Source organism: Polyodon spathula, unplaced genomic scaffold (assembly GCF_017654505.1).
Source record: "Polyodon spathula isolate WHYD16114869_AA unplaced genomic scaffold, ASM1765450v1 scaffolds_1708, whole genome shotgun sequence".
NCBI classification, from domain to species: domain Eukaryota; kingdom Metazoa; phylum Chordata; class Actinopteri; order Acipenseriformes; family Polyodontidae; genus Polyodon; species Polyodon spathula.
The window spans coordinates 3,306-30,772 of NW_024473184.1; the positions used below are offsets into that span (position 1 = coordinate 3,306).

The window sequence follows — 27,467 nt, forward strand, 5'->3', positions numbered from 1 at the left end:
GGTTCTTGAAGCCACAAACAAACATGACATCACTTTGTGAGGGACAGCTTGCCCTCCTGTTTACACACATTGGGGGGGGGGGGGGGGCATTAACAGCTGCTTCAACTCAAACCAGGAGCCAGCCTCTTAAGAGGTGTGGCCTCACTACCGTTGGCTATCATGCGTTCTCACCACACCCCTTGCCCTTTTTAAGGTGGAACCCGATCTCCTGCAGCCCGGCGGATGGTACTTATTGAGGCCCGGTCACGTGTGTCACTTCTGACCAGGAGCACAGGACTGGCAAGGGGCAACACCAGCGGGGCAGCAGAAGCACCACAACCAAGCCAAAAAAAAAAAAAGCAATCTTGTAGCTCGGAGGGTCTTTTATTTTGCGTATTGGAGGCTGTTGATTAAACTAGGTAGGAGAGTAACGTTCTTGTGTGTTCAGAACCTTATATCAGGGTAGCAGAGGGAGAGAGAGAAGAGAGAGGCATAATGACACAAGTCGAAAGCCAAGTGCAGTACAGCACCAGCTATGTGGTGTCGACGGAGGATTATATGGTCCAGGAGGATGATTGGGACCGGGACCATTTGCTTGACCCGGCCTGGGAGAAGCAACAGAGGAAGGTGAGCAGTGAGCGAAGCTTGGCATCGCCAGACCCAAACTACCCATACAGCACTCTATAGGGAAAACACTGCAGCATGCAAACTTTGGATGATTACAATAATAATAACATAAACAGTGCTTTAATAAATAATATGTGATCTGATTAAATGTAATATATATATATATATATATATATTAAATATTTATTTTATAGACTAATTTATATATATATATATACAATGTAAATACTGTTCATTATTTTCAACATTCTAAGATTTATACAAGTTTTAATATTATTAGTAATGTCAGTACAGTTTGGAAACTTTTTTTTTTTTTTCTTTTAAATATGTTTGCCAAGCTGTCTTTAATATTTCATATAGCTCATCGTGTATTTATAAATTCATGTAGGCTAGCCATAAATCGAATGGAAACCCGAGGTAATTTGTTCGCAATACAGAGGGTACTGTTTTGCATTCAACAGCCTATTTATTTATCTATTTATTTATTTAAATTGGAAGGAGGTGAGACGTCCCGTTTGTAAACGGCTGAGTGAGTTTAGGAAGGGGCCGGGGGTTCCAGTCCGCTGTTTCGATGTCTTTGACAAGACCCGGCTGCTGTTTGAAAGGTGCTTGTCGCGCATTCGCGTTTTTAAACGGGCTCAGAGTATTTCTTTACAGAAGAGGGGGGAGGGGTCCTGAGCGCTAAAAACTAAATAAATAAATAAGATGAAAGGCTGAGGTGACATCAGCTCAGCGGTCTTTTAAGCAGCCAGGAGGCGAGATCGCGTTACCTAGAGGTTGGAATAAAGTTACGTGTTTTTTTAAAAGTTGCCAACTTTCCACCAATCTTAAAAGGGTTGTGGTCCTTAATATAGTGTAGAAAATAACCCCCCCCCCCTTTCCCCTAGAGCAGAGGGGGTGGGGGGGGGATGATTTTAATGAGCGTTTCAGTTCCAAATAGACGACTCTTCTAAAAATAATTCCCAGGGCTCCAAACCCAATACTGTAACTCCTTTCCCTGCCGTCCTGTCCGTGGATACGCGCTCACGCTGGCAAGAAAGGCAGCTTGCCCACTTTGTGAATTATAGCTCTGTCCAGGTTTATAGCACACTCGCTAGCTGTAAACAGCCCCGGCCTCCTCCCCTCCATCATATCTTCTGCGCGACGGCAGCTTTGCGCACAAGAAGCTGTGAAACACCGCAACCCCCGGGAGTGATCTCACTGTGTATATATAGCGCCTGTTTCATTTCGCAGTGAAACTTAATATCGGCCATCTTCCACCTGTCGTGGTGGGCATCTGTGAACGTCTTAAGACCAACACATTGAAAGAGACGAACGGTCACAGGAAAACAGACTGCTCCCCGATACAGGCAGACAGGCGGGCTTCATTTAAGGACGCAATATATGTTTCTAATTAGTAAATATGGGTTTCCTGTGTTTTAGAACACACGCAAACTACCTTCAACCCATTTTAGCTCATCCGGTTCCTAGTATAGCTGATTGATCTCAGAACTTTGTCAAGTCGGGTCATAAAGGATCCCAGTGATTCTGCCTCAACAACATGACTAGGTAACCCATTCCATCCCCTCACCGCTCTCTGTGTGAAGAAGAGTCTCCTTCAGCAACATGACTAGGTAACCCATTCCATCCCTCTGTGTGAAGACTCTCTGTGTGAAGAAGTAACCCATTCCATCCCCTCACCACTCTCTGTGTCTCCTTCAGCAACATGACTAGGTAACCCATTCCATCCCCTCACCACTCTCTGTGTGAAGAAGAGTCTCCTTCAGCAACATGACTAGGTAACCCATTCCATCCCCTCACCACTCTCTGTGTGAAGAAGAGTCTCCTTCAGCAACATGACTAGGTAACCCATTCCATCCCCTCACCACTCTCTGTGTGAAGAAGAGTCTCCTTCAGCAACATGACTAGGTAACCCATTCCATCCCCTCACCACTCTCTGTGTGAAGAAGAGTCTCCTTCAGCAACATGACTAGGTAACCCATTCCATCTTCTCACCACTCTCTGTGTGAAGAAGAGTCTCCTTCTATTTGTCCACTTAATTTCCAGATGTGTCCTCGGGTCCAGGTTTCTGATACTCTTAAAGATTTCATTTCTTCTATACTCTATATATTCGTCGCTCAGTGCTTTCTGCTGCCATGCCTTCTACGGAGTCACGTTGTGTAATACCAGAAGTGAGCAAGAGCTGGTTTTATATACGTGACGCAACATGGAAGCGAACAGAATCACTGAAGGAGTATACTTCATATTAGCGAATTTAAATTAGCTGGTTCAAATATCAAGCGTTGTGGTCAAACACTTGACATGTATTAAAACAACGAGCCTCTAGGTTGAAGTAGTAATGACATTATCTCCATATAATCCTCGTCACTCAGCTCTGGCAATTAATGTCAATACACGCCTACGGTTCTCAAGTTACAAGATATTCACACCTAATAATAAGTTAGAATGCAGAGCCTAATAAAGTGGATACAGAGAGCAACATGCTGATCCGGACTAGCTGCGGGGACGGGAATGTGTGGATCAATACTTTTAATAATACTAAATAAACAGTTATTTAAATGTGTATAACTCTTACGCACGCGCGGTGTGTAGGCCCTGTAAACCAATCGCATCGCCGTGTCAATTTGAAACTTTTAAAAAAACATTTCTGACTGGCCTGCCTAAAAATAGACGGTCCCTTAAGGGAAAGCGCTTGGACTGATCAGCATCTATTTAGGGGCGCTGAGATCTATGGAGACGCGGTGGAAACGGGCGCTGCCGCTCGGGATGCGCTCTCGTTACGCACGGTGCTGGATGCAGGAGAGTATCCACGCACAGCGCGCTTTGCCCAGGCGAGTCAGCGCAGCAGGTGGTGAGCTGAAAGGTTGGTGTATCGGAAGTGTGAGACGGAGCTCTCAGCCCTAGCTCTAAATACACGCATACAAAAAAAAAAAAAACGTCATTTAAAAACAAACCCAGCCGCCCACCCGCCGTGGACGCTGTTTTAGTCTCCAGGACAGGTGGTAGTGTTCAGTCCTTTGCTTTGAAATGGTGAACCTGTTGCCTGATTCATAACTTTGTAGCCCCGTGGGAGGTCTGCTTTACACAGAGTATGTTCACAATGTTATATTCCTAATCAATATTATTATGATTATTTGTTTATATCAGGATGGAGTGTTTTAATGCAATGTACTCTCGTATTTAGGAAGTGTTGCTATACAGTTGTGTTTTAATAGAGTATACAACAGCAAATCAATGAATAATAGTTATTTCATTTTACTACTTGTCTAAAGTTTTGTTACTAAAACTCACATTAGATTTTACCATATTAATTGCATTACATAACATATAGAAACACAAATATATTATTACATCATCAATAATAATACGATTAACAATTTGTATAGTCATTATAATATGATAAAAGCGTTTAGTCTCATATTAATATAAATAAATAAATACATTGCCTGGAAAACCTTTGTGAAAACGTTTCCAGATAAACTGCTGAGGACAGTTCGTTTTCAGCTAACAAAATCTTAATCTTAACGTCTGGGTTTGAAATGTAACTGCGCAAAAACACTGGCTAGCCATTGGGCTCATAATATATTCACTCTGTGTTCATTCTTACTGGTCTGTAAAACCAGTCTCATAATATATTCACTCTGTGTTCATTCTTACTGGTCTGTAACTCCAGTCTCATAATATATTCACTCTGTGTTCATTCTTACTGGTCTGTAACTCCAGTCTCATAATATATTCACTCTGTGTTCATTCTTACTGGTCTGTAACTCCAGTCTCATAATATATTCACTCTGTGTTCATTCTTACTGGTCTGTAACTCCAGTCTCATAATATATTCACTCTGTGTTCATTCTTACTGGTCTGTAACTCCAGTCTCATAATATATTCACTCTGTGTTCATTCTTACTGGTCTGTAACTCCAGTCTCATAATATATTCACTCTGTGTTCATTCGTACTGGTCTGTAACTCCAGTCTCATAATATATTCACTCTGTGTTCATTCGTACTCTGCTCTAACTTCAGTCCATAAGGAATAACCCATTCTTACACCAGCAGTGTGGCGAGAACATGCAATGGAATCCATGCAAATAAATTCATAATCCACACAAGCAAAGTTATGGAGTTGGGAGTTCATAGTAGTCTAACGTGTCAAACATTAATTCATTCATTAAAACAGACTCTTTTGGTTTTGGTTTTATAATCTTATTTATTTATTTGGTTATAAAAGTTTTGAGAATATAGAGCCTCTGACTTTGTTGTAATAAAGTGCTCTAATTGGCTAGTTGGGTAACGCTATACTGTATATATTATATATATATATATATATATTGCATATGTAAAACGTGTCACCATTCACCTTTTATTAAAATAAAATACATGGAAACAGGTAAAAATCATTCATAATTTGAAAGGAGTGTTTTATGCAGTGTTGGCATTAGATAATGTTTAACAGTTATCTTAGTTTCTGTTATTTTTAATTTTTTGGGGGGTATTTTTAAAAGCTGTTTCGCAATCTTTAAAGGCATTTTCAGAATCGAGTGTTCTGAGCGTGCTGCTCGTTAAACTATTTTTAATTTCTTTTCCATTATTTGCACTGGCACCTCTTGTTTAAATAGGGCTGTATTCATCAAAGAAACTGTTTAAATGAGATCAGGAAAAGTCTACAGGAATCCATAATATCAGTATTTCATGTTGGATTTCAAAATGTTACATTTCTGTCAGTTTTTTGTGAAGTAAGTCTATATGGAAAACACAAAGCGCTTGTTGTCGTTGGCTTCTTTTGCAAAACAGGCCCCCGGGATTCATTGATCAGTCTCAATAGCAAAGTGTGAGCCGGCAGTGTGTTGCTGTATCGTTTTTTGTCATTCAATGCAAGTGTAGTTTGCATGGAGAGGGCGCACCCTAGTGGATGGTGCTTGAACAGCATCATAAACCCAAGCATGGGCTTTGGATACAGAAAAGAAAAGATAAATGCTGTGGGTGTGTTTAAAAATGCCCCCGATCATTGTACACTGACATGTAACGAAGCCTGTTAAACACAGTCTATCACAGACTTTAACGCATTCTGCTTCAAGAGAGACTTAATAATGCAGTCTGTTTACTGCGAGTGTGTCGACTGTATTGTTACTTTTATCTTTCCTTTTGTGGCATCTGAAATGCAGTGCATAGACCTCCGCGAAGCAGTTTTAGCAGCAGGGACGCAGGATCCTCTCCCAGTCAAACCTGCTTGAAACCAAACAGCCATACTAATACTTGCAGCGGTGGGAGGTCATAAATCATATTGCTGAGTCGAAGACAAAATCTAGATTAACTTAAATGGGATTGCCTTCTTGGAAAAAGTACCTTTTTTTTTAAGGTAGTACGGTTGTGTTAATAGCTGCTTTAAATGTGTGCACAAGCCAGAAAGCGCATTAAACATACTGGTAGTGTAATATTTTCAATACCGCCTTAAAACAATCCTATATGAATGTATAGGAATATTTGTCAGGAGGGTGAGTGGGGTATAGTAGAAATTAGCTTTATTTTTGATGCATATTAGCCCTTAGATTCCTAAACACCAGAATTTTAGCTTCAAATAAAGTAATAGAGTTTTTTTTTTTTTTTTTAGGAAGCCGTGCTTTCGCTTAAAACTATGATTTCTAGGGTGATTTTATTTATTTTTTATTCACAGGTGTGTGTTATACGGGCAGAGCTTCAGTTTTCTACTCTTTTCTACTCACAATTGTTCTGGCTCTTGATCCAATATTTCCTCTCGGTGCTGCAGAACAATCGTTGTTAGGAAATTGTCTTCCTGGTTCCAGAAAAAAATCACGTGACCCCGTGACCTTTCAGCAGAGCTCTGAACCCCCTGACCTCTTGTTTACCAATACTTCTTCCTGGTCTTGTTAAGTTCGCTTGATCTCGTACTGTCGTTATTGGAATCGTTCAAATAGAAACCTTCCTTAGTTTTGTGTTGTAGTTTTACAGACGGAAATATGAGGCTGCTGAAAGAATTTGATGACCTTCCATTGGTATTTTAAACAGTAGATTTTTAGAAAGCTTGAATGCGGGATTCTGGTGTGTTTGGTTTTTAACCATAAGAGAAGTACAGTGTGATTGACGCACCATATAGATCATGATGTGATAAACTGACTTTATAATCACCCTGTAGTTCAAAATGTCAGTGTAAAAGTAAATACATCTTTACATATACATAATATTGCATATTAGGACATCATGTCAGAAATGTCCTGTATATATATTGTGAGATAGCAGGGAGGGGGTTAAAATCCTTCCCTGCTAAAAACCTTGTGAGAATGCACATTTGGGTGTTATGGGGTTTAATTGTGTAATTGTTTTATTGTTTAATAATCCCCTGCACCTGGTGGTAATTGTAAATTAGAGCCAGGTGCAGGGTATTTGAGAGGCAGCCAGTCTGCTCCAGGCTGCTGCTGAGAGAAGAGCCCGACTGTGTGAGTGAGCAGTCGTATTGAGGTATTGCGTAAGGGTGTTTTTGAATGTTCGTGGCAGGTAAACGGTTTAGCTGTCCTGCATGATAGTTAGGTTCCTGTTTATGTTTAGCGAGTGCTCCAAATAGGAGCTAGGTGTTTGTTTTGTGTTTATTTCATTTTGTGTTTATTAAAAGTGCGCGTGAGCGCTGTTTCAGTAGAATCCTGTGTGTTGGGTCGTGATTCGGAAGGGAGAAGAACCCGTGAGAGCCTGTGTGGCGAGCAAAAAGGTGACATAATATATATATATATATATATATATATATATATATATATATATATATATATATATATATATATATATATATATATATAGGGTTGTCTATTCAGTCCTACTTTTACCTTTCAGCTTTTATTTTTAATCCAAAAAAACATAATAGTGCATCATTTTTTCTGTTCAAAAAAGATTTGGAAGCTGTCGCACTGTTTAGGTCAAACTAGGTATAAAAAAGTCAAGTTGACCAACGTTTACTGGTCCTTCTCGGTGCGTAAAGGTTTTTTCCGCCTAGTTTTCTAAGGATTTCTGAAGTTCTGTGTAACTCATTTGTTAGTGCCTGCAGTTCTGCTGAACAACAGTTGCTCATAAAGCAAAGCTATGCGCAGGACATTGTAACCTTTTTATTAGCTGAATTCCACTTTTATTTTATTTGGATGCACCCATTCCACCCCCTTCCCTCCCCTTCCAAAAAACAGTGTGGCTGAAAATGTCAAAGGGAGGGGGAGGGGGGGGGGTCTGTGCTGACTGTACAGTCTTCAGGGTTGAAAGGACAGGAGCTCAGAGAGGGAGCAAGGGAACGAGAGAGAGAGAGAGAGCAGGCGATCAGATGGCAGTTTCTATTCCAGAAGCCATGCCCTTGTAGGGCAGCTTCTAAAAACTGCCTCTGAGCGTCAGGACCTCTGTGGAGGAGGTGGGAGGGGGAGGGGGGGTGAGCTCATGCAGGTATTTCAGAGTGGGAGAAAACTTAATTAGGGTATAGAAGTGAGAGAAAGGGAAAGGGTTTTAGTAACCCCTTATAACAAAGTGTGGTGATAAACTGCTGGAAGAAATGCCAAGTTTGTCTCAAAGGATGATTTGATTAAACTTAGTTTATGGCTTTAAAAGGACCCTGTGAAACTATAACGGTGAATAGTGAAGGCTCTCTAAGCTGCATGCAATACCAAAGTACATCAGTTAGCCTTATGATTATATTTGTTTTGTTATGTGCAGGGATGGTAGTAAGACTCCTGTTGCCCAGCTGTTTCATCCATTCAGGGTTTTGCTACCAAGAGCTTGATTAGCCACAGTGTATATGTAACAAGCCCAGATGTGTCTTAATAAACTCCTAGTGATACCAGGACTGGAGCAAACCGCTATGCAATGGGAGCGTCGTTTCCATCCCTCATGGGGTACTTTTTAAAAGCTGGAAGCCAGGATTGTGAAATTCTAATTGAGATTCAGTCGGATGTAGCTGTGATAATCAGTGTTTCAGAGCGCAGGAATTGTGCTATGCAGGGAATGTGAACGCCCATCTGGGTAGCCCTGTAGTTCGTGCACAGTGATGTCGCCGGAGTTCAGCAGCAGCGGTGCTTGCTAGAAGTTTGCATTGGGAGAGGTAGCTCGTCCTCAAGCCCACACCCAACCCCTGCATTACTCCACACTGCCCTCTGGTGGCACTGTGTAAAATCACAGCGCTCACGCAAGATTCGAAAGCCATCTGTGACGGACTACTGCTAAATTTAGAAATGAAACGCTTGTCGTTTTAGTTTTCTAAGCATTAGCATGTCGTTTTGTCTTTATTGTTTTTTCCAAATTTAAAAAAAGCAATAACACTTTCTCTTTACAAGTTTTTACAGCGGCTACAAATTATCGATACGAAATAATCTCTAAGGGCACGGAAACCAAATTCTTCTGTATGCATTACCCATCTCACCCATCTAGCTTCAAATAGTACATCTCTTATTACCTGCTGGGTTTTTTTCCCACCCTTTATGTTCTGTTTGCAGTTTGCTGAAGTCTTTTAGGTTCATGCACAGTTCAATTGGCAAAAGTTTGAAGTTTTGAAAAATGATTTAGGTACCGTTTTGTAATTAGTTCATGTAATTTTAGATTCGTTTTTATTTTTCATTTAATTTGAACTATAAAACATATAACCTATCGGCCCAATTGGTCACATTTACTTGGACAGAATTACTAAAAGGAACTTCATAGATTCAATGACAAAAGTTTCAACTAGAAGTCTTTTTTCTTTCACATTGAAGACACTGAAAAAGACTTCTAGTGAAACATTTGTCATTTGCAGAAATGACACTATAAAGGCAAGCAAAGCATTGAATTTGAATTTCAAACCACGAAACCGAACACGTGGTTCGAACACTTTCTTGCCTCTCGAAAGCAGAAGAATAATTTTCTTAATGCATGTGTCAAGTTCCTTCTAGCATTGCTGAATGCTTTATATTATAGGTCTGGATGCATTCTGTGGAAAGTGTATGCAAGGTGCGGGACATTGACAGAACTCGGTACCAACACTGTTTAAATTCTTCAAATGATTAAATGCAGGGGACTTTATAAAAAACAGCAGTGTGTCTGTGTGAGTCTATTTGAGGCAGTGCCAGGTGTTGCAAACTAAGAAAATACCTGTCTGTTCCTATTTTCAGTATTAAAACAGAGCTGGCATTTGGGTTGGGCACTGTTTCATTCCAGTTGAATGATTGGGACTGTTCCTAAACTTTAAACCGTTGTCCGTGTTTCCAGACGCAGAGCTCCGGGGCAGTGCTTCCACAGCACAGCGTGTGCAGTGTCAGGTTCGTTATTCAAAGTCTCTTCCAAGTAGACACGGTCTCACTGCCACGTTTAAAGCTGGATAACGAGACAGTAACAGCTAATGGAGGGGCTGCTCGTGGTGTGAGTGGCCATAAAGAGCCCCGGTGTGTTAAAGTTGAAACGTTTTTAATCCTAAACGTTTAGTGAATCAACACAGAAATGCACCCCTGTGCTGCTCGGATCAGCTGAACAGACTGTCTCTCTGCCCCCTGGTGTGAATTCTCTCTCTCTCTCTCCTCTTGGCAGGCTCTCTGTAGTGCTGGTTCTGGGAGGCTGGCAGCTGAGAGCTCCCTGATAATCTGATAATCAATAACCCTCCACCTCTGTTTATTAATAGCTCCAGGAGCATGGAGAGTGCTGGTGAAGCAGGCAGGGTCATGCGCTGCTATTGTAAGTGTAAGTAAGGAACCCAAACCAAAGTTCTTGCTGGGTCTAAATACTGCGATCATTATCGACTAATTAAGAGCGCCATCTGAATACAATCAGTAAGCATTATTGCTAGTTCTGCTGCTACTAAATTATTATTATTATTATTATTATTATTGTTTGTAATAGTGGGGCACATAGTCTTCAAACAAAATCTTTGACAAAGTCGAATAGAAAGCTGCCGAATAATGTTATGTTAACATATTGAATTATATACCGCTTTGTAGTTTTCCATATACTTCACGAAAAACTGACAACAGTTGAAAAACGTGACATGATGTTTTGATGCAGCAGCTGGTGTCTTTTTCACTGAAGACATTTGAAGAAATGGTGCAGCTCTATGCAGTGTGTGTTCAATCCTTTACCTGGAAGCAAACTAAACCGGCTGCCAGGTTCCTAAACACAGAGTGACAGGCAGTGCGTCAGGAAGGCAAACGCTTTCTGTATTTATTTTCAAGTGATAATTATGTCTAATGACTATCTGTAGCAGCGCTATTTCATTCTTGCTTGTACTGCTGGGTTTCAATAAGCTATTTTTTTTTTCTCCATTCACTTTTTTTTTGGTAAGCAAACATCGATACGTCAAGCACTTCTGTACTGAACCCTCCAAAACATCACACTGACTGAGGAAGACAGAGAACCGAGTCTCACTAAGTGAAGAGCAATCAAAAATAAAGAGACGACAAGACACCACATAGGAAATCTAAATCAACAGGGCGCAAGATATCGGCAATCAAAACCAAATCCATTTAATAACTATCAAAATCAATAGGCAGTGGCAGAGAGAGGGGGAAAGGGCGTCAATCTCTCTCTGGATCTCAAGCGGGGGAAAAAGGAGAGCGGATTTTAATTAAATGCTCAAAAGCCAGGAAAACCAAATCATTTTGTGACGCAAAAACAGCATTTCTGATGAGGAGTTACTGAATTCATAGCAAGATGTTCAGGTGTGACTAAAGCTTATTTTTTGTGCATGTAGTTTCTATGCTGCTCTGCTGTTGATTCCTAACTAGAAAAGTCTTTAATAAACACTGCGAGGCTGTCCAGGCTGCCAGCCCCATTGAGACATTGTTTAGCGATCAGGCTGAAAGGGCGCCCCTTCTGTCCACCGCTTCGAGCCCACAAAGAGGGGCTTGGGAATCAGTAATTCCTCTGGTCGTTTTGGAGAGCGTTTGGAAGCTGGCTGGCTCTGCTCCGCTCAGGGTTTTGAGGGTGTTTTGAATCCGTGGATCTCTCCCATACCTCCGCCACGCACCTCCTCTAATGTTAGCTGTGGATCTGATATGCAGGTCAGGTCTCCAGGGGGCAGCGTATAATCTGTGGGGTTGTCTTGTGCCCGGTCTATGTTTCGATGCACACAGCAAGCAGCGCTGGCTGGGCTATTGGGGCTATCGCAACACAATCATGAGAACATCTTGAAGAGAGGTAGTTTGTTTTTTTTAAATGGAAAATTGGGTTTTAGAGAATGGATTATATGGGATTGATAGGGATTGATTTGATCAGTCCATACCCTGGATTTCTAGAGCATTTTACAGCACTGACAGTTATCCCAGAATGCAAGGTTGCACCTCTCTTGAGACCAGCGCTCTTTGCTGTAACGAGAGAGAAGATGCTAGCTTGTGTCGTGTGGAAGAGCATTTACGAAGGAGAGGAGGCCATTCAGCCCGTCTGAGCTCAGCTGGTTCCTAGTAGCTGAGTGATCTGAAGGATAAGCAGCTTCAGGGTTCTAGTCCGTGAACTACAGCATCTGTACCTTCTTATAAAAGCTTCCATAGCAAAGTGTAATAAAGCATAGGCAAGCATTGCAAAGCACTGAGAGGTGTGGTAAAGCATAGGCAAGCATTGCAAAGCACTGAGAGGTATGGTAAAGCATAGGGAAGCATTGTAAAGCACACAGAGGTATGGCAAAGCATAGGGAAGCATTGTAAAGCACAGAGAGGTATGGTAAAGCACATGGAAGCATTACAAAGCACAGAGAAGTATGGTAAAGCATAGGGAAGCATTGTAAAGCACAGAGAGGTATGGTAAAGCATTGTAAAGCACAGAGAGGTCTAGTAAAGCATCTAACATGGCAAACCTTCTAAAATAAGGTGAGTGTTTAATATCACCTTGGAAGAAGGTAATATTACTGCAGTAAACGCGTAGAAGGATTTTTTTTTTATCCCAGGGAGCACCAGCCATGCTTATCTTCTCAGCTGACCCCGGGTTAACGCACCGCAGGCTTCCACCTCGTTAATAAACAAAGGACACGAGGCACGCATTCCCATTGCTAACAATCAACAGGGAGCAGGTGGGCTGCGCGGCGAATATAAATCATGCCTGACTATTAATACACAGCTGAGTGCTTTGTGAAGGGTGCTGATCCATCACAGTGACAGATACGGGCTGTAGGTGAGGTTTACAATGGAACTCGGTTGACCCGGAGGGTGAGAAGAGGCAGTGGGTTCTTTCACTAATTCTGTTTGCTTTACAATCGCCTGCATTTCGATGGTGTCGACCCTCAATCGATAGCCTGTGTCACAGACAGTAATTGGTTGAGCTGGTAAAGTTTGCAATCCGTTTTATAAAACATCCAAGAAATGATTCAGCATGCCGTGAGCACAGACTGTAGAACATGCTTTTTTTTTTTTTTTTTTTTTTTTTTTTTTTTTTAGCTAGACCTGCTGAACTGATTTGTGGTGAAACTTGGTACAGCCATTCTTCAATACAAATTCTTGAGGTGCTAAAGGCTATCTCTCGGACTGCTGGCCTGGATTTGGTTGCGCTTTGCCCCCATTCGTCATCAAGTTATTTTTATTATTTATTTGGCAGACGCCTTGATCCAAGACGTTGAAAAAGAATTCCAGTCGAAACTTTGTCACTGAATTTAAATGGCTTAGTATTTTTAAACTCTACAAATCCCAGTTATAATGCAGGTTAGAGAACTGAAAAAATATTGAATCGATAGGTGGAGACAGACTGAGGAAGAACTATCAATAAATACCCCAATACCCCAATGTTTTCCTTTACTGATTTTTTAGCTAAAATGTCTCAGTTGAAAGCTAGTGGAAGGGAACAAAATGTTGCTGTGGGAGTCTGGCAGAAGGAGGAGGGGGGTGTGTGTGGGGGCTGACTCAGGAATCCTGCTCCTCTCTCAGCTGTTCCTGGGTGTCCCACAGCGGACTGATTTAGCCTCCTTGCTCCCCAGCCCTGGCCCGGGCCCTTGTCTAAATTTGGTGATGTGTGGCAGAGGGATTGATTTGAAGGAGGGAACACCTGTGCGCCTGTCTCTCCTTCCACGCTACATCAAATTTCATGAGCAGGAGCATTCCAACCATCCCCCAGTCTCAGCTTTTTAAAGACACAGTCTACCCAGTTGGGTTTGGCATGACCCTGGTGTGGGGCATGTTCTCCTGGCACACCCTGGTGTGGGGCGTGTTCTCCTGGCACACCCTGGTGTGGGGCGTGTTCTCCTGGTACACCCTGGGTCCCTTGATTACTCTGATGCTAACTTTCTTAATTTTGCAACAAGGCGCACGAAACCGGGTTTAAAATGTACTGACAGGCTGGATCCGGTCGTCCAAACTGTCAGTTTCCTCCTTGTGATGCTTGAGTCGCTGTCCAATGAATTTGAAGAAGAAACCATTTGAACAAGCGCTCGATTTCCTGGTGTACGCGAAGGCAGTGGTTCCCAAACTGGGGGGTGGGGAGATGAGAAGGTTCAAGATCTTTTTCTAGTTTTAATTACCGTGCACATCTTAACCTATATGTATTAACTTCAAGCAAATCTTACTGCTGCCACCTCCTGGCATGTCGAAGTTGCTAGAGGGCGCTGTGCACGAGACTGGTGCCTTTTATTAAAGCTTGTGTATAATTGGATGAAGTCCGCTGCTATCTGAGGTACGTAGTTCATCAACTTACCACATTAGTAAGGGTTGGACACGTTATTTGCAGTGTTAAGTTTGATCTTATTGCGATGGCTGGTCTGTGCAAAAGAAACAAACCCAACAGCAGCGAAATACAGAGAACCCAGAGGCATGATTGATTGCTTTCCCCCCTCAGTATATGTACGTGTGTGTGGAGGACCGGGAGTAGCGTCTTCTACCACAGACAAGAGGAAGGAAGTGGGGCACGGTCCAAAAAGTTTGAGACGCATTGCTGTAGGGGTTAAGCACGGCTGTCCCGCTCACCCCTCCCTGTCTCTGTCTCTCAGACGTTCACAGCCTGGTGTAACTCTCACCTGCGCAAGGCGGGCACGCAGATCGAGAACATTGACGAGGACTTCAGGAATGGACTCAAACTCATGCTGCTGCTGGAGGTCATCTCTGGTAAGACACGCAGATCTGAATCTGGCCCGGTCCAGAACCAGCTGTTCATTTAGTTTGCAATGTTTTCTGCTTCTGATCTTGTTAAACCTGCGTTAAGAACTTTAAAACACAAAACTATACGACTGTGATCTGAAATGGAAACAGTTGACCAGATAGTTAAGTGTCTGGTTCTACAGCTGTGGCTAAAAGTTTTGCATCACCCTGTAGAACCACCCTCTAGTTTTGCTTCATAAAGTGGAATGAAAGCTGCTGAATAATGTTACTTTAACATATTGAATTGCACACTGCTTTGTAGTTTTCCATATACTTAACGAGAAACTGGAAAATGTAAAAAGTGAGGTTTTGAAATCTCAGATTAAATATTGTACTACTATTATGGCTTCCGGTAGACCTTTGCAATATCGTTGTGCAGTTTGATTACATGATGTTAAATAAAAGATCTAAATTATTATTTTTATTTTGTTTTGAATTATGGCTCGGTCCTAAAATTTTAGCCGATGCAAAACTTTTGGCCCTAGCTGTACACAACGATCTTGAGAGAAAAAAAGGTCTCTGAATGCTGACAAGTTAGCTGTTATTGTTATTGGCTGTTATTGCAGCAGGAGCCTGCCTGCCCTTTACAGCGCTGGTCTGATTTACTGTCGTGTCTCCGTGTAGGTGAGAGGCTGCCCAAGCCTGACAAGGGCAAGATGCGATTCCACAAGATCGCCAACGTCAACAAGGCCCTGGACTATATCTGCAGCAAGGGGGTGAAGCTGGTGTCCATCGGAGCAGAGGGTGAGGAACTGTATGCATCAAAAACTGCTCAAACGCCAGCGTGGCATCCAGCATGAGACTACCTTCTCAGCCGTGCCTTCTTTGGCATTAGTGCGTTGTGTTCGGTGTGAGGGGGCTAGGGGGTTTGAACTGTAGTGTTTGCAGCACACCAGTAGTAAAGGATGGCTGTGTGACCTGACTGCTGTTTTGTCTCCCTCCCTCAGAGATCGTTGATGGAAACTGCAAGATGACCTTGGGAATGATCTGGACTATCATCCTGCGCTTCGCCATCCAGGACATCTCCGTGGAGGGTGAGTGGGGCCACGGGGGTGAGGACACACACAGTTGGAAATTAAGTGTAGACTCAGAACAGAAAGAAGGAGACACTTCTTCACACAGAGAGTGGTGAGGGGATGGAATGGGTTACCTAGTCATGTTGCTGAAGGAGACTCTTCTTCACACAGAGAGTGGTGAGGGGATGGAATGGGTTACCTAGTCATGTTGCTGAAGGAGACTCTTCTTCACACAGAGAGTGGTGAGGGGATGGAATGGGTTACCTAGTCATGTTGCTGAAGGAGACTCTTCTTCACACAGAGAGTGGTGAGGGGATGGAATGGGTTACCTAGTCATGTTACTGAAGGAGACTCTTCTTCACACAGAGAGTGGTGGGGGTCTTAAAGGATCCCAGTGATTCTGCCTCAGCAACATGGCTAGTTCGGCTCTCTCTGTGTCACTGACTGTTCTCCTTGCTCTGCCTTTTCAGAAACCTCGGCGAAGGAGGGCTTGCTGCTGTGGTGCCAGAGAAAGACTGCCCCCTACAGGAATGTCAACGTGCAGAACTTCCACATCAGGTTGGGCGTGGCACAGATATAAACGCGACTCTTCTCGTAAACACTGTGCTGTATTTTTTAAATTGCGTTCATGTGTTTTAAGTCCCAAAATATCATTTTATATGTGAGCGGATCACAACTGCACTTCCCGTCCGTCCTGAACCCGCTCGCTTGACGGTGACGTCACGACCACAGTCACATGACGTGTGACATTAGTCCACTAGCCATGTCGGCCGTCACTATTCCACACTGTGCTCTGTAGAGAGTCCTCGTAATTGCTTTAAGGCTGAACAGTTCCAGTTAGTCACATGCAATCTGGTGCAGTTGTGTGTAATATCAAAGCAGTGGTCACTGTGTAGAGTGTGGCAGGCAGGCAGGATCAGTACGTAGGTTTTAAAACAAGGCAGATATTTCCACAAGAAGTCTTTGGGTGAGATGTAAAATGAACGAGGTCCTATTGGAAGAGACTCTGCAGCGGCAGCAGCAGTTGTTGATGAAGCAGAGTTCACCCTCCTAGTCTCTGTAAGTCGCTTTGGATAAAAGCGTCTGCCAAGTGACTCATTCATAATAATGAAGTCTGTTTTTTTTCCTTTGTTACTTTTTAAAATCCTGTGTTAACAGAATTCCTTACTAGTCCTTTGTCCTTTTGATTCTGTAGAACATTTTTGAATCTGGAATCTTCCTGTCTTCAGTTAGAATGCTTTTTTTCAGTTTATTTTCACCTGACTTCCAATCTAATCCCTTTCTCTTCTCTCTCACTCTCTCTGTCTCGTTCTCTATCTCACATTCTTTCTTTAACTGTCACCCTCTCTCTTTCTCACTCTTACTGTCATCCCTTTGATCTTTCTTTCCACATTTTCCTTTGCTTGTACTCCATCTGTCTCTCTCTCCCTCCCCCTCTCCTGTCTCTCTTATCCTTCCTCCCTGTACTCTGTTTTCTCTCTCTGCCTGGTCGATCTCCTCTTTTCTTCTCTCCTCTCTCCTGTCTTTCTCCCCTCTCTCCTCTCCCTGTACTCTCACCCTGTACTGTTGCTCTCTGCCTGGTTGATCTCTCCTCCTCTTTCTCTCTCTTTCTCTCTGCCTGGTCAATCTCCTCTTCTCCCCTCTCTCCTCTCCCTGTCCTCTCCCTTTACTCTCTCTCTCTCTTTCTCTCTGCCTGGTCAATCTCCTTTTCTCCCCTCTCTCTCTCCTGTCATCTCTCTCTGTCTGTCTGTCTGCCTGGTCGATCTCCTCTCCCTGGCTGTGCCGTGCTTGTTCCTGTCAGCTGGAAGGACGGTCTGGCACTGTGTGCTCTCATTCACAGACACAGACCTGACCTCATCGACTACTCCAAACTGAGAAAGGTGCCTCTCTTCCACTGCCAGCAGCGAGCTCACTAACACTGTGTCACAAGGGTGTGAGAAAGTGCCTTAAATTGAAAACATGGAATTGACTCGGAGTTGAACAGCAAGCCACCCCACTCCCCAGCTCTTAACTAGATAAACCAGCCATGGCATAGTAACTAAGCAGTATTAAAGTATTACTATAAGAACCTTCTAGAATTCAGCAACAAACATCTTGACTAGAAGTCATCGATTTCCCTGGTCACTTTTTTAAAAGACAGAAGCCTAAAGCACGGCTGTGGATTCAGTAGCGCTCTCAGAATCATGTCTACAGAGAGAATTCTACATCCGCTAGGGTTGTTGCATGGGGGGACAGTTTAATGGTTACACCCTGGTGTGCTAGCTGTATTTAGAGTGTACAGCTATGGCCAAAAGTTTAGCATCACCTAGACTTTTAGGCTTGAGACAATAATAATAATAATAATAATAATAATAATAATAATAATAATAAAAACTAATTGAACATAATTTAGATCTTTTATTAACATCATGTAATCAAAGAAACTACAAAATGATAGTATTTCATGTTAGATTTCGAAATGTCACATTCTTCAACTGCGTCAGTTTTTCGTGAAGTGTATGGGAAACTACGAAGCGCTGGTGTGTAATTCAATATGTTAACGCAACACTATTCAGCAGATTTCATTCGACTTTATGAAGCAAAAGGTGTTCATTCTACAGGGGGATGCAAAACCTTAGGCCAGAGCTGCACACTTTAAACTGGCACAACAGGGTGTAACCGTTAAACTGTCCCCCCCCCCTGCAACAACCCTAGTGAATGGAAGGAATACATCAGAGCCAAACAGATGTGCTATTTCATACTTCCACTAGGGGCAGTGTTGCAGGGGGGACAGGTCAATGGTTACACCCTGTTGTGCCAGATGTACTCGGAGGGTAGCAGACATGAATCCGAGAGCTCTGTTGAGGCCACAGCGCTCCAGTTCGTGACAACTGAGCCAGAAACTGATTCACGAAGCAACTCTCGACCAGAGGAAGGGCTGTGACGCTGTAGCTTTCACAGAGAGTAATAACTGGCGTCTCTCTCCCAGGATGACCCTGTTGGTAACCTGAACACTGCCTTCGAAGTGGCTGAGAAGTACCTGGATATCCCCAAGATGTTGGACGCTGAGGGTGAGAGCAGAGAGCAGTCTGGTTAACAGTTCAGTATGATAGTCACAGCAACGTGCAGTAAAGCACAGGGAAGCATTGTAAAGCACAGAGAGGTATAGAAAAGCATAGGGAAGCACTGTAAAGCACAGAGAGGTCTGGTAAAGCATAGGGAAGCATTGTAAAGCACAGAGAGGTCTGGTAAAGCATAGGGAAGCATTGTAAAGCACAGAGAGGTCTGGTAAAGCATAGGGAAGCATTGTAAAGCACAGAGAGGTCTGGTAAAGCACAGAGAGGTCTGGTAAAGCATATTCAGAAAAAACTATGTTGAATGCGTATTATAACCATGGGAAAACAATTAGTGAATGATGCCATGGCTTTAGTTTTGCAGGCCTAATTGAAACATTCATAAACAGATTAATTGCAGGGATGGAAATAAGACTCTGTTGCATAGCAGGTCCACCCATTCCAGGTTTTACTGCAAGCTTGATCAGCCGGAGTGTATATGTAACAAGGTCTTGTTGTTAAACTCATAGTAAAACCAGGAATGGATCAAGCTGTGGAGGAACGGGAGTCTTATTCCCATCCCTGAATCGCCTGGGTAGGCTAATTACATTTTTGCCCTAAAGAAATTTCTAGTAGCTTCCATAATCATGTTGTTGGATCCCAAGGCCAGTTCATTAGGGAGCACAGACACAGTGATGTATACAAGTCCTTTGTATGTTAGTTATGGAAATGGGTAGAGGCCATGGTCTCTCTGAAGTTTTGCAGCTTGTAGCAGACCGCTGGTTCTGGGGTGACTGTGATGGGGAGTTAAAGCCCTTCTCTGACATGCGGTGTGATGAATGTGTGTGTTTCCTCTCAGATATTGTGAACACCCCCAAGCCTGATGAGAAAGCCATCATGACCTACGTGTCCTGCTTCTACCATGCCTTCGCTGGGGCAGAACAGGTAAGAGAGGCGCGCTGACACTGAGAGAGACATTGGCACAGAGAAAGAGAGAGAGTTGTGTATCGATTAATCAGGATCATTGCTTTACATGACTTATCGTAATGGAGGTATGGTGATACGGGACCAACACAGTATACTGTAGTTTGCCAGATAGTTCTTGTATAAGTGTGATTTACAGTTGGGATGAATGCATACTCTCCCTATCTCATGTAGGATTGGTTCTTTAACAAAATATTTAATCTTTAAGTAGCCCTATTAGGAACATCCCATGCACTATTGTGAAACATATCATATCTCAGCCTGCATGTCGTGATACTGTCAATGTGACATAAGTGTATCACTCCACCCCTAGCATCGACACACACCTCGATATTTAACTTTCTGGTGTCCTTATGGTTATTTTCGTTTAATGTATTCTGTGTTTATTTTAGCAGCTGTCTGCCTTTTTTAGATCCTTTTGGTATAGATTAAAACATGATAATACCGAGACCTGTTTGTTAGTTTCCTTTTTAACACAGCTGTGCGCCGTAGTGTTTGCTGTGCACTAGGGGGCGCTGTGTCTTCTCAATGCCTGTCTTCCTCACCCCCCCACTCCAGGCTGAGACTGCAGCTAACAGAATCTGTAAGGTGCTGGCTGTCAATCAGGAGAACGAGAAGCTGATGGAGGAGTACGAGAAACTGGCCAGCGAGGTACGGGGGGATCACATGTTTTGCATCGCCTACAATTTTAAACTTGATCGAATTCTTTACAATCCTAAAAGGTCTTGATTAAGTCAACCCAAGACACGGCTTCAAATTCAGCACAGAGAGAACAACAAGAGGGTGTGACTGGAAGCTGAGTAGAGTGTAGAACAGAAGGGAGGAAGCACTCTGGTGATATAGTAGGATCTAAAACACTGAGAATATTTTAAAGACTTGATTCTATGCCTAGTAGGGGCAAATGAACGACTTCTTCTCGGTCCCAAACTTTTCTTCTGTTCAGTGCTTTTAAGAGCAGCACAGAAACAAGGAGCAGAAGATGGTTGTAAGTGGAGACTCAGAACAGAGGGAAGCAGATGCTTCTTCACACATGATGAGGGGATGGAATGGGTTACCTAGTCATGTTGTTGAAGGAGACTCTTCTGCACACAGAGAGTAGTGAGGGGATGGAATGGGTTACCTAGTCATGTTGCTGAAGGAGACTCTTCCTCACACAGAGAGTGGTGAGGGGATGGAATGGGTTACCTAGTCACGTTGCTGAGGCAGAATCACTGGGATCCTTTAAGACCTGACTTGAGAAAGCTTTGAGATCAATCAGCTACCAGGAACCGGTTGAGCTAGCTCTTCTCGTTTTTATAATTGTCCTTCTGTTCCCCTCTCCTCTCTCTCTGTCTCCAGCTCCTGGAGTGGATCCGGCGCACGATCCCGTGGCTGGAGAATCGCGTGGCGGAGCAGACGATGCGCGCCATGCAGCAGAAGCTGGAGGATTTCCGGGATTACCGGCGCGTGCACAAGCCCCCCCGTGTGCAGGAGAAGTGCCAGCTGGAGATCAACTTCAACACCCTGCAGACCAAGCTGAGACTGAGCAACCGGCCCGCCTTCATGCCCTCCGAGGGCAAGATGGTCTCGGTAAGAGGACCCCCCCAAACCTCGCACCCCAAACCCCTTTCTGACTCCCCCCTCTCTGACTCTCTCCCCCCCTTCATCCCCTCGCAGGACATTGCAAATGCGTGGAAAGGTCTGGAGCAGGTGGAGAAGGGGTATGAGGAGTGGCTCCTCACTGAGATTCGTAGGCTGGAGCGCTTGGATCACCTGGCTGAGAAATTCAAGCAGAAGTGCTCCCTGCACGAGTCCTGGACTGACGGTGAGGGACCAGAGACCATAGAGACCAGAGAGAGACTAGAGCTCTTATATTAGCGCTGCCATTGCCAGTGCTTCCCCTGCCAGTATGGAGCCGACCTCTGCATTTCAAATACAGGTGTAATAGGATAGACCAGGCCACTGTACAGTATGGATCTCCAACTGGCTTGGCTGAGGGAGCTTGTCCTTTAGCTCCTCCAGGGGGCACACTGTTATCTTGGGGTATATTGAGGTGCAGCATGGGGTAGCAGCCTTGTGCAGTGTGATCACGGGGCTGTAATGACTCTCTCTCGCCCCCTCTCCCCCCAGGCAAGGAGGGCCTGCTGTCTCAGAAGGACTATGAGTCTTGCTCCCTGATGGAGATCCGCGCGCTGATGAGGAAACACGAGGCCTTTGAGAGCGACCTGGCAGCACACCAGGACAGAGTGGAGCAGATCGCAGCCATTGCACAGGAACTCAAGTGAGACACACACTGAGACACGCCCAGAGAGAGAGGGACAGACAGACAGAGAGAGAGAAAGGCACACAGGAGGGGCTAAGAAAAGGGGTAAGGGAGGGGGTGAGGGAAGAGAGGGGATCTTTCAGAGTGACCCGGGTTATAATTGGGGCAGAGTGGAGCTCATTCCATCTCGCAGGACATCGAGAAAGAGAGACGGGAAGATGGATGATGGTGACTTTTCGCACAATCGTGAAAGAGGGGCATGTTGCCAGCTGGAGGTGGAACTCATCTTGAATGGAGGAGGGGCTTGTTTAATCAGGGAGGGGCTTGTCTAAAAGGAGGCAGGGCTGGTCTAGTTAAGGAGGGGCTTGCCTCTAAGTGGCAGAGGCTGTTTCTAAAGGGACGGGGTCTGTCTCTCAACCCACTCGGTCTCTTCCAGTGAGCTGGATTATCACGATGCATCCACTGTGAACGCCCGCTGCCAGGGCATCTGTGACCAGTGGGACACCCTGGGCACCCTGACCCAGAAGAGGAGAGACTCCCTGGAGGTAGGGCAGCACCCCGACGGCTTTTCAGTTCCTTCTCCTGTCGCCTCTGTGACGTCCATGGTTTTTAACAAGGGTGACGTCATGGTTTTTAATGGGATGATGTCATGGTTTTTAATGGGATGATGTCATGGTTCCTGCCTGCAGCGAGTTGAGAAGCTGTGGGAGACCATCGACCAGCTGTACCTGGAGTTTGCCAAGAGGGCGGCGCCCTTCAACAACTGGATGGACGGAGCGATGGAGGACCTGCAGGACATGTTCATCGTGCACAGCATCGAGGAGATCCAGGTGAGAGAGGAGAGAGAGGGAGAGGAGGCATACAGAGGCGAAGGAGAGAGACAGAGAGGGGAGAGACAGTGAGAGGGGGGAGAAGAGAGCATAGAGAGGAGAGATACAGAGGTGGAGGAGAGGAACAGAGAGATGGAGGGGAGAGAGGGAGAGGAGGCATACAGAGGCGAAGGAGAGAGAGTGGGACAGGGGAGATGGAGGGAGGGGAGAGGAGGCATACAGAGATGGAGTGAGTGTGTGTGTAGTTGGCTGTGTTGAGCCCCCCTCTCCTCTCCCTGCTCTTTAGAGTCTCATCACAGCACACGAGCAGTTCAAAGCCACCCTGCCCGAGGCTGATAAGGAGCGCATGGCCACCATGGGGATCCAGAACGAGATTGTGAAGATCGCACAGACCTACGGCATCAAGCTGTCCGGCATCAACCCCTACACCAACCTGTCCCCCCAAGACATCGTCAACAAGTGGGAGGCTGTGAGTATCATTACTGCCCTGCCAGACTCCCCATTGTTACAGGGTACCGCTCTCACCCCACCCCCTGTCCCTCTCCCTCCCACAGGTCAAGCACCTTGTCCCCCACAGAGACCAAATGCTGCAGGAGGAGGTGGCTCGCCAGCAGGCCAACGAGAGGCTGAGGCGCCAGTTCGCTGCCCAGGCCAACATCATCGGACCCTGGATCCAGACCAAGATGGAGGTACCAGTGGAGTTCGGAAGCAAACGCCGCTGACGTGGTTTTCCGCTGCACAGTGCAACAATTTGCCTTGCCTATACATTTGCCTTCAAAGCATTTACTCTAACTCTGAAAGGAACTCTGTGTTTTTTCATTTTTTTTATGTGTGTAATGTCATCCAGAACTAAAACGCGCTCGTGGGGCGTCTTCCAAATGCCGGTAGACTCGTAGCTTTTAAAGTTTATTTTTGCTATTTTTATAAGTGGTGTAGAAATTAAGCAATACAATGTAACATATTGGCTGAGCTGCTCCAAAAGGAAGAGCTTTCTCCTGTTAGAATATTCTTCATTTGTACCATATTACATGGGGGGGAAAAAAAAGCAGTAAAATAAACCTGATGCACAATCTCACCAGAAGGGGAGTTGCTCTCTGTCCTGTACTGTAGAATGGGTGTTATTGATTTCAGACCTCATTTGTGCACTGGTTTGCTTTAGATCTTTTTGGTCTAGTTGTATATGAATCCCGTTTTGTGAACAAATGTGAACGGGATCGTTTTTTGCCATTGGATACATTTCAAGCTGTGTTGGTTACAATATTTTAATGCATGGGAGTTGAGCAGTGGGGTGGCGCTGACCCTGCCATGCTGTGCTGTGTGATAGGGCAGTGGGGTGACCCTGGCGTGCCGTGCTGTGTGAGAATGCAGTGGGGTGGCGCTGACCCTGCCGTGCTGCTCTGTGTTCCAGGAGATTGGACACATCTCGGTGGAGATCTCAAGCTCTCTGGAGGACCAGATGAACCAGCTGAAGCAGTACGAGCAGAGCATCATCAACTACAAATCCAACATCGACAAGCTGGAGGGAGACCACCAGCTCATCCAGGAGGCCCTCATCTTCGACAACAAGCACACCAACTACACCATGGAGGTACAGAGACATGCTATATACTCCCTACCTCCATGCCCTCCTTCCACAAGGAGGTACCCAGATACACATTCCCCTCTCCTCTCCTTCAGCAAGCAAACGACTAACTAGTCTATATATAGACCACTCCAAGGAGATGAGAGAATAACTATCCCTCTCTGCAGCACATCCGTGTGGGCTGGGAGCAGCTCCTCACTACCATCGCCAGAACCATCAACGAGGTGGAGAACCAGATCCTGACCCGCGACGCCAAGGGAATCAGCCAGGAGCAGCTGAATGAGTTCCGAGCCTCCTTCAACCACTTCGACCGGGTGAGAGAGAGAGAGGCTGAACTGTAACACTGAGACTCCGAGACTGCACTGTAACACTGGGAGACTCTATTGTAACACTGAGAGACTCTCAGACACTGAGTGCAAGTTATGTAAAAGTGTGTAGTTATGTCGGCTGCCTCCTGTCTCCTGTTCCTGTCCTAACCTCTGACCTCTCACCCCTGCAGAAGAGGAATGGAATGATGGACCCAGACGATTTCCGTGCCTGTCTCATCTCCATGGGCTACGATCTGGTAAGACAAAGAGGCCAGTCACAGTATCAGAGCCTCCGTTTGATCGAATGTTCAAAGCTCTATTGATTTGAAAGGGGGGGGGGATAACCCCCCCTAATCGTTTTTTTTAAACAAAGATTCGCTGCTCAGAAACCTGCCCTCCCCCTTTAGTGAACAAGACAAAAAAACTGAAAATATAAGTACAGTGATCCTATTGCTACCACCAATTCTGTTAGGAAAGAAATCCCACTGCTACCACCAATGCATGTAATTACTGGGATCCCTGCTAGAATGAAGTCGTAACATTGTCAGGATGTCATCTATAAAAGTTTTTTTAAGGAAAAAGAAAGTTTATTCAAGGGGCTCGGTGATCAAATAGTAAAAAGTAACCCAAGTATCTAAGCAGGTTAAGTTTACTGCAGATGAACTTGGATGACGTTGTTACAACATTCAGGTAAGGGACCTGCTTGATCATGATGACACTCAGGGCAAAATAAAATATATACATTAGGAATTTTATGGGAATTGGGTGTTTTTATTGATAAAATGTACCATACCTCCAACACACTCTCTCTCTCCCTCCCTCTCTCTCCCAGGGTGAAGTGGAGTTTGCCCGCATCATGACTCTGGTTGACCCCAACAACACAGGGGTCGTGACCTTCCAGGCCTTCATCGACTTCATGACCAGAGAGACGGGCGAGACGGACACCGCCGAGCAGGTCATGGCTTCCTTCAAGATCCTGGCTTCAGACAAGGTGAGAGGCGAGAAGCGCCTTGCCATTCACAGACTGCCCTTTTCAGGAAGATTTACGACCGCGGACTGAGCTGCGGCAGAGCTTCCCAAAGGACATTTCTTATCACTTGAGTCCGGGTCGTAGGGATCGGAGGTGCTCAGACTTTGTTTGGAGAAACCCTCTTTTTAATATATATAATATAAAAATAATATTTAATGGGGCCCTCACAATTCTACATCCTAGTAAGGCATACTTTTTCATTGTACCGTCAACTTGACTGGCTGTTTCAATTTCGTTTCCAATACCTTTTTGAAATCGATCCCCAGTCCTTCGAAGGAACAGGAGTTGATATTTTAGATGATGGTTTGGATTGTTCAGAAGCTTTCCTTTGTAGCCGACTTAAGCAACCAACAAACAGCGACTTCAATTGCAGTCATTAGCTGCCACTGAGAAGCTGATTTACTGCTAGCCGCAGTTTCGATCAACGATGTGCTGGAATTGATTGAAAGGGAACGGGAATTGGAATTGAAAAGCAGGACTTGCCCCGACCCTGTTTGGATGGTGATGCGCCTGCTCCTTCTCCGTGGGTGGTGGCTTTTTTGATTTTGGGTTATTCTTAATTGTTCAGCATATTTTTTGTGATAACTTATGAAAGGCGCTGTATGAAAACCAGTTGTGTTGGCTTGCGTTTGTGTTACTGATGAACCTTGTTCTCTCTCTCTCTCTCTCAGACGTACATCACGGTGGACGAGCTGAGGCGTGAGCTCCCCCCAGAGCAGGCAGAGTACTGCATCAGCAGGATGACCAAGTACATTGGAGCCGACGCTGTCAACGGGGCGTTGGACTACATGTCCTTCTCCAGTGCACTCTATGGAGAGAGCGACTTGTAAACCCTCTCCCTTCCCGTCCCCTTCTCCCTTTCCACCCTTAAACAAAGAATCGCTGCTCAGACACCTGCCCTCCCCATTAGCGAACAAGAAACTAAAAGAATATATAAAGTGTAGCGATCCTATAGCTGCCAACAATTCTGTTGGCAAAGACATATCCCACTGCTACCACCAATGTGTGTAATTACTGGGATCCCTGCTAGAATGAAGTTGTAACATCATCACAGAATGTCATCGACGAGGAAAAATCTACTTTTATTCAAGGGGCTGTGTGATCAAATAGTAAAAAGCTGATTAAATTTACTCCAGATTAACTTTGATGTGGTTACAACATTCAAGTAGGGACCTGCTTATATGGTATATACAGTTGGCTGTGTTTTAAGAAAAGTTGTAATTCTAGCTGCTTAAATTCTGTGAACCGTGATCAGGGCAGGCTGAGTTTAAGAGTGATTTAAAAAAAAAAAAGTAAAATAATGGAAACTGAGAAATAAAATACCTTGCCTAACACTGGATTATTATTATCTTTGCAGATGCATGCAGTGTTTTAGAAATGCTAGCTATGTAACTTCTCCTTAACCTCGTTGCAATAAACATAGAAATATATATCTCGACTTGCGGTCAGGTCCTTTTTAGTGAAGATGAGATTCTGTAAACCTAGTTGCAGGAACTTTGCACTTTACAATGTCAAGCTAAATAAACAAATGGAGCTCAGCTTTCAATTCTGCAGCCCTGGTTTGCATGTATGATCACATGACGAGGCTAACCAATGGTGGTATAAGACCCGCCCCCAGAGAGGAAAGGGGGCGTGGCTTGAAGGTGCTGGGAAGTTATAAGGCCGTTGTTAGAGAATAGGACTGATTTAATGTTAGGATGTGGTGTTTCCATTGTCCAGTAATACTGTGCTCAGACTGTAAGCTATTCTTCTTAAGCAACTTAGTTATACCTGCAGGAGGCTTCAA

At 44.4% G+C, this 27,467-nt stretch overlaps 1 protein-coding gene across 1 annotated transcript; it reads left to right on the plus strand.

Moving 5' to 3' along the window:
• The first annotated feature begins 233 nt into the window (after positions 1-233).
• Positions 234-27,227, plus strand: LOC121310061 (alpha-actinin-2-like). Its single transcript, XM_041243268.1, has 21 exons — positions 234-606; positions 14,510-14,624; positions 15,282-15,401; positions 15,605-15,691; positions 16,144-16,231; positions 17,475-17,553; positions 18,642-18,723; positions 19,565-19,650; positions 20,248-20,340; positions 21,028-21,258; positions 21,346-21,493; positions 21,799-21,949; positions 22,368-22,476; positions 22,621-22,761; positions 23,048-23,230; positions 23,316-23,450; positions 24,170-24,349; positions 24,511-24,657; positions 24,843-24,908; positions 25,484-25,642; positions 26,353-27,227. Exons 1-21 carry the CDS (start codon positions 475-477, stop codon positions 26,509-26,511), a joined length of 2,691 nt encoding a protein of 896 aa, XP_041099202.1. The 5' UTR covers positions 234-474; the 3' UTR covers positions 26,512-27,227.
• The last annotated feature ends 240 nt before the right edge of the window (positions 27,228-27,467 follow it).